The 7,328-nt window shown below is 51.9% G+C and overlaps 3 protein-coding genes across 3 annotated transcripts; all 3 read left to right on the top strand.

Moving 5' to 3' along the window:
• Positions 1-1,250: 1,250 nt before the first annotated feature.
• Positions 1,251-2,582, top strand: LOC134284544 (uncharacterized; the record flags this gene model as incomplete). Its single annotated transcript, XM_062843523.1, has 1 exon — positions 1,251-2,582. A coding segment is annotated over one exon (1,332 nt), but the record flags the coding sequence as incomplete, so codon positions are not given.
• Positions 2,583-2,885: 303 nt separating this feature from the next.
• On the top strand, positions 2,886-3,398 carry LOC134284543 (uncharacterized). Its single transcript, XM_062843521.1, has one exon. It carries the CDS (start codon positions 2,886-2,888, stop codon positions 3,396-3,398), a length of 513 nt encoding a protein of 170 aa, XP_062699505.1.
• Positions 3,399-3,521: 123 nt separating this feature from the next.
• Positions 3,522-6,425, top strand: LOC134284542 (uncharacterized). The gene is made up of 2 exons (XM_062843520.1): positions 3,522-5,076; positions 5,143-6,425. The coding sequence occupies exons 1-2, from the start codon at positions 3,522-3,524 to the stop codon at positions 6,423-6,425; spliced, it is 2,838 nt and encodes a 945-aa protein (XP_062699504.1).
• Positions 6,426-7,328: the final 903 nt, after the last annotated feature.

Below are 7,328 nucleotides of genomic sequence, written 5' to 3'. Positions count from 1 at the left end.
GGAACACTTTCCGAAGGAGTTCTAGAATAAGTTTATGGAACAAATTCTAAAGTCGGAAGAAAATCCTGGACAAATTTCTGAAGGAATTTATAGAATATTTGGTGAAAGAATCTCTGGAAGGGGTTTTCTGTAGTGCTTTATAAATAAATCACAAAAAAATCCTGATTGCGCCAGATTAAAATTAGAATAACCAATTTATATTGCATGAGCCACCCTAGTGTGTGGTTACTCACGTTCACCGAACGCATACTATTTGCCCCTATACGCAATATGGAATAGGCCTTTTGTACGATCGCCTCCCGATCGTGCATTGTGATCTAGCTGCCTCTACCTAGCAGAGGCAGTAGATCTGAGGAATAGTTAGTTGTAAATAAACCTCCGCCGCGTTCGGACGAAATACACTACGCCGTTACTTTACCCCAAGAAAGGTGTTTTTGTCGAACGTAATAAAGTTCAGTGACCGCGAACCGTGTGTTTTTCGATTGTGGCAATATCACCGCGCGCCTATACCGGGATTGATTAACCGTCGTCGCTCTATGTGCGTAAACATAAATTGGTCCTTCGAACCGGATCAATCGCGGTATCGGACAGTTGTGCGTGGGCCAAGAGTGCTTCGCGGTTGTTAGATGGACGCTAGTGCCATTGTGGATCGCGGACAAAGTGAAAACCCGCCATCTCATTAATTGGATTGTGGGAAATTGGTGCACCGCCGCCGCGTCGTTGAAGTGTTTGCTGTTTGCTGCTGCTGGGCGAGGACGAAGTTCGAGCGGAAATTTGGTTCAACGACAAGTGGACGATCACCGGATCAGGGCGATTACGGACAAGCTGCGGAACAGGGAAGTACATTGCATGTGTAGGTCTGTGGCTGTCTATGCATGAAGGAGCCACCAGACTGTGGGTTGAACGTGTAAAGAGCGATCCAATAAAGATATTTTGCATGCGAAACTGTGTCTTTTGGCTCAAAACGGTTCTGGTCCCTGTGGTTCGTTAGTTGTGCTTGGTCTTGGATTCTGCTGGTAACTGGTTGACTCGATTTTCCGTTGGTTGAATTCCCCTCCGCTGCTGTTGTCAATCATTGGGTTGGTCAGTTCGTCTCGCGGCGCGTGGAACGTCGAGTCGATACGTTGTCACCAGTGAACAGTGGTCCAGATAGTGATATTCTTGCGGCGAAAGTTAAGTGATTTTTCGATCAGTGCAAACGAACTTCCAGTGTTGTAACTTTGAACAGTCACTTCGGTGTAACTATTTAGTGGCTAAAACTAGTGACAATAAAGCCGGAAGACCTGAGAAGTTTGCTCAAGAAGGAAAAGCGCCTTCTGAACAGTTTAGAGTTAGTGGAGAGTTTCGTCAGTGACTTTGATGAAGAGCGTGATCGAAAAGAAGTTGAAGTTCGTTTGCAGCTGTTGGAAAGTGTTGTGAATGAGTTCTTCGATGTGCGTGATAAGATTGAAGTGCTAATGGATGAAGTTGCAGATGACGAAGTTTCTGATCCAGAGGAGTCAGAGAAGGCTCGAAAGGCGAGGCTGGAGAGTGCATCGAAGAAGAGAGACGAGGAAGGTGAAGCCATTACCAGTGATGTGCAGAACCGTTTCTGCAAGGCCAAGGCAGCGTTGATGGAGCGGCGTCCGAAGAAGCAGATAGATCGTCCTGGGGCGTCAGGCACGGCTGCCCGAAGTACCCTCTCGAGAGTGAAACTGCCTGAGATCAAGCTACCAACCTTCGGCGGCAAACTTCGAGACTGGGTGTCGTATCGCGATGCATTCAGAAGCTTGATCCACCACAATCGGGAGCTCACCGACATGGACAAGTTTACGTACCTTCGTTCATCGTTGACGGGCGAGGCCCTTCAGGAAGTCAGCACCGTTGAACTTTCCGCAGCAAATTATGCAGTTGCCTGGACTGCATTGGAGGAGCGCTACCACAACGAGAAACTCATCGTGAAGGCATATCTCGACGCCATCTTTGGCATTGAACCGATGCGGAAGGAGAGCTACGAAGCGCTGAGCCAGCTCATCAGCGACTTCGAGAAGAATCTGCAGATGCTGCAGAAGCTGGGACAGGACACCAATGGCTGGAGCACTATTCTAGTCCACATGGTTTGTTCCAAGTTGGACGGTGTTACCCTGCGGTTCTGGGAGTCGTCGCACAACTCCAAGAACGTACCCACCTACCGAAACCTGATGAACTTTTTGAAGAACCATTGTGCAGTTCTTCAATCAGTTGGAGTGAGCAAACCTCCCTCCGCCGAAGTGAAGAAGCCCAAGGTAAGCGTCAGCCATTCGTCAACATGCTTCGGCCGGTGCTGTTTCTGCTCGGAAGCTTTCCATCCGGCGTTCATGTGCAAGAAATTCCAGAAGTGGAAGATCTCGGAGCGCTACGATGCCGTTCGGAAGAATGGCCTGTGCATGAACTGCCTATCGTCGGGTCACTTGGCGCGGAACTGCAGCAAAGGATCATGCCGTCAATGTGGGAGGAGACACCACACCCTGCTTCACGCTGAAAGCAACAGTGTCAACCCGCAATCCTCCGTTCCACAGACGACAAAACGACCCCCAAGTGAACAACCATCTCAGACACAGTAAACACAACCGGGAAAACCAACACACCAAAAAGCACCAACCACAAACCACAACGAACCCAGCACTTCTTTGTCAATCGTACAGACACAATCGCATAGCACCAACCCACAGATCGCCACAGACCATTCAGACACACTGCAACACACTGTAGCACTCCCAACACAAACAAACCCCTCCACACGACAAGTTCTGTTATCAACCGCACTTGTGCGTATCTGCAATGCCAACGGGCGATCAATGCTGGCCAGAGCACTGCTAGACTCGTGTTCTCAGTATTGCTTCGTCACCTCTGAATTTTGTCACCGCATGGACCTGGACGAGTTCCCTGATTATCTAGCGGTGAAGGGAATTGGCAGTTCGGGAAGCGTTTCGCAGAAAGCTGTTCGTGCTACAGTCAGCCCTCGTTTTGCCAGTATTTCGGACTTCGAGGAGGTCATACGCTTCAACGTCTTGGCAAAGCTGACTATTCCACTCCCGTACGAAGGGTTCGAAACAAGCCAGTGGAAGCTGCCGGCCGACATCGTTTTAGCTGACCCGGAGTTCTACCGAACATCAGAGATCGACATGATCATCGGCGCCGAATATTATCTCGATCTGCTGCAGGATGGGCGGTTCAGGCTCAACGAGGACGGTCCGACCTTCCAGAACACCGTCTTTGGATGGATCGTCTCCGGTCGCATCTCCAACAGCACACTCTCCGCACCTGCAACGACCACTACGCTTTGTTCCACGTCGGAACTCCAAGAACAGCTCACTCGTTTCAGGGAGCTCGAAAGTTGTCGCCTAACGAGCACCTATTCCGTGGAAGAGTCCGCATGAGAGGAGATTTTCAAGCAAACGACCACCCGCGATGAAGCCGGACGCTTCATCGTATCACTGCCCAAGAAAGAGCATATTATCGATCACCTGGGGAATTCCAGAAGTAGCGCCGAGCGTCGTTTCATGAACTTGGAGCGCCGGTTCGCTACGAACCCAGAGCTGAAGAGGTTGTATTGCGAGTTCATGGAGGAATATGCGTCGATGGGCCACATGGAGAGAGTGAATGAGGAGGAACTGTCTGGATCAGTGTGCTACTTTCTGCCGCACCACGCTGTATTGAAACCGGACAGCACAACAACGAAACTTCGCGTTGTATTTGATGCTTCGTGCAAGACCACCTCCGGCGATTCCCTCAACGATGGGTTGATGGTAGGCCCCGTTGTTCAGGACGACCTGATCTCGATACACGCTCGTTTCCGTCTGCACCGAATCGGCATAGTAGCTGACGTAGCGAAAATGTACAGGATGATCAAAATGCAGCCAGGAGATCAGAAGCTACAGCTGATTTTGTGGAGAGCCACGCCAGAGGAACCTATCCAGGTGTTCCAGTTGACGACCGTTACGTACGGAACCGCATCAGCTCCGTTTTTGGCTACACGTTGCCTAATACAGCTAGCAGAAGAAGGTCAATCTACCCACCCAACCGCAGCGAAAGTAGTCCGAAAGGATTTCTACGTCGATGACATGATCACTGGCGTCGACAGCCCTGCTGAGGGCAAGGCGTTAGTTGGGGAGATGATCAAGCTGACCGATTCTGCCGGTATGACGTTGAGAAAGTGGAACTCGAACTACGGAGAAGTGCTGAGTGAGCTGCAACCGCATCTGCGAGATGACCGAGTCGTATTCGAGATGGATTCTCCACCGTCAAACGCTACCGTGAAAACGCTGGGCCTTGTCTGGTGCCCTTCATCCGACGATTTCTACTTCACGGTGCCAAAGTGGAATACGACACCGGTAGTTACAAAGCGAATTGTGATTTCCGATGCATCCAAGCTTTTCGATCCTTTGGGACTGATAGGACCAGTGGTCGTCGAAGCCAAGATCTTCATCCAAACTTTGTGGAAGTTGCTTGTAAACTGGGACGATCCGCTCCCGGAAAACCTGCAAACTATTTGGTTGGAGTACCGCAGGAACTTGAGTGCTCTCGAGTCCATCCGTATTCCACGATGGGTTGGTTACACCAAGGAGTGCACTACGATCGAATGGCATGGATTTTGCGACGCTTCCGACAGCGCATACGGCGCGTGTCTGTACCTCCGATGCAGCTACGAGGATGGCTCTGTGCGCGTTCAGCTGATGATGTCCAAGTCACGAGTCGCGCCATTGGAGGATTTGAAGAAGAAGAAGCGCAAGCAGTCGACGCCACGACTGGAACTTTCATCCGCTCTTCTGCTAAGCCATCTTTACGAAAAGGTCAGCCAAGCCACTGGACTGACAATTCCGTCGTTCTTCTGGACAGATTCGAACATTGTGAAGCATTGGATTGCGTCCACACCATCCAGGTGGCAGACCTTCGTCGCGAACAGGGTGTCCGAAATCCAGCACCTGACGAAAGGTGGAGTCTGGAATCACGTCGCAGGCATCGAAAATCCAGCAGACGTACTGTCGCGAGGTATTTCGGCCACGCAGTTGGAATATCACTCCCTCTGGTTCAACGGTCCAGTTTGGCTGCGTCAAGGTCGGAATTTATGGCCGGAGAACTCCGAAGTCGACGTTGAATAGCTCGATCCTGCTTCCCTTGAAGAACGAAAGTCCGTAGCCCTACCGCTGCAAGCAGCAACTCCGAACGAGATCTTTTCGCTCCGCTCGTCACTGTTCGCTCTAGTCCGACTGGTAGCGGTGATGCGTCGCTTCCGTCACAACGCCCAGAGAGCTAACCGAAATGCCCGGAAACTCGGTTCAGTCAGCACGCAAGAATACGAAGAAGCCCTGTTGCAGCTGGTTCGTCTGTCGCAAGAAGAATGTTTCCCGGAGGAGATTGCAAGTCTGTCCCTGGAGGATCAGGTGAAGCAGTCGTCAAGAATATCGTCTTTGAATCCCAAACTACGAGATGGGATACTCCGCGTTGGCGGCCGGCTCCGGAACGCATCGGTTTCCGAAAATCGGAAGCATCCAATGATCATCGATCACCGTCATCCCCTCGCAACGTTGGTAGTTCGTCATTACCATGTGAAGATGCTTCATTCCGGACAACAAGTCGTCATTGCAAGCGCCAGAGAACGATTCTGGATCCCAAGCATTCGGAACCTCGTGCGAAAGGTCCTGCATGAGTGTATTACCTGCTTCCGAATCAAACCAAGATGCCAGGAACAGCTGATGGCAGAGCTGCCACCTGAAAGGGTCAACCCGGCACCACCGTTCCTCAAGGTCGGTGTAGATTATTGCGGCCCGTTTCTGGTTACCTACCCACAGCGTCGCAGTTCTCCCGTCAAGTGCTTCGTAGCGATATTTGTCTGCCTCGTCACCAAAGCCGTTCACGTGGAGTTAGTCGCCGACCTCACCACGGCCGCGTTCCTAGCGGCCCTGCGGCGTTTCACGGCCCGTCGAGGACGTCCAGCCGTAATCATGTGCGACAATGCCAAGAACTTTGTTGGAGCCAGGCGGGAACTTCGGCAACTGTTAAACCTGTTCGAGCAGCAGCAATTCCAAAACGCTGTAGCCAGCAACGCCGCGGATGAGAGAATCGAGTTTAAGTTCATCCCGGCCAGATCGCCTAATTTCGGTGGTCTGTGGGAAGCAGCCGTAAAAAGCTTCAAAAACTGCTTCAAAAAGATCATCGGAACTCGGACTCTCCTGTATGACGAGATGCAGACGGTGCTCACCCAGATCGAAGCGGTTCTAAACTCCAGGCCCCTCACACCACTCAGCAATGATCCTGGAGACTTCGAGGCGCTTACGCCAGGACATTTTCTGGTTCAACGTCCACTGACGGCGATTGCTGAACCCGATCTGGAGAATGTTCCAGCTAACCGTCTCTCCGTCTGGCAAAGGGCGCAGGACTACGGCCAGCTGCTCTGGAAGAAGTGAAGCACGCTTTACCTCTCCGATTTGCATAACCGGACCAAGTGGACCCGCCAGCGGGATAACATCGCCGTTGGAACCATGGTTCTGCTGATGGACGAGCGGCTTCCGCCGTTGAAGTGGAATCTCGGCCGCGTTACCGAAGTGTTCAGAGGCTCAGACGACTACATCCGCGTGGTAGACGTGCGCACTGCAAATGGGGTTTTCCGACGAGCGATGATGAAGTCCTGTGATGTCCTGTCAGTCAAATCGAAGCTCTAGTTCGAGCAACCCGTTTGTTCCGAGTCCATCGGATCTGTCAATTTGCGAACCTAATCACTTCCATCCCGTCGAGGTACAACCTGACCACCACCGCTGGTTTAGCATGCTGTAGCATCAGTTAGAGTTTGGCCAACTCATCGACCGTCGTCATAGTTGCCGGATCAGCCCGAGATGCGGCAAGAGCTCGCCGCGACCGTTTGGTTCAGCCTTGACACCTTGATTTGGTCTGTATCGCACCACGTTTTCATCCGACTGGACATCCCCACCGCCGCTGGTAGCGGCCGCGGAGGCCACGGAGGCCTCCGCTCCAGGCAAGTTGTTGTATTGTACATAAATCCAAGTGAAAAAGCACCCTCTCATTTGCAGCAACGTTGACCCCCTCCCTCGTCGTCGAGAACGACCGCAGGACAACCGAAGGACGCCCCAAGACACCCCGAAGAATCCTCTAGCGATCGATGTTTATCTCGCTCGGACCACCATCCGCATCGTCAAGCCCACCGAAGAATCCACCACCGGCATACCGCCGTACAGTTCATCGTCAGAAACCAAATCGCAGTATTTCCCGAAGAGCAAGCAGCCGATTCCGTCGAACATGTACCATGAAGCATCCGAAGACCAGAAGTTCGTCACCACCCCGAACCGTGTTTC

Source organism: Aedes albopictus, unplaced genomic scaffold (genome assembly GCF_035046485.1).
Source record: "Aedes albopictus strain Foshan unplaced genomic scaffold, AalbF5 HiC_scaffold_29, whole genome shotgun sequence".
NCBI lineage: Eukaryota > Metazoa > Arthropoda > Insecta > Diptera > Culicidae > Aedes > Aedes albopictus.
The sequence above is the reverse complement of the archived record's forward strand: the minus strand, read 5'-3'. Positions and strand labels throughout refer to the sequence as shown.

What these genes read in the sequence shown, in the direction of transcription:
- LOC134284543 (XM_062843521.1), top strand. Translation starts at nt 2,886, where the DNA reads ATGGACCTGGACGAGTTCCCTGATTATCTAGCGGTGAAGGGAATTGGC.
- LOC134284542 (XM_062843520.1), top strand. Translation starts at nt 3,522, where the DNA reads ATGAACTTGGAGCGCCGGTTCGCTACGAACCCAGAGCTGAAGAGGTTG. An exon ending in TCCAGTTTGGCTGCGTCAAG is followed by an intron (nt 5,077 to 5,142) that starts GTCGGAATTTAT and finishes CTTCCCTTGAAG; the next exon opens with AACGAAAGTCCGTAGCCCTA.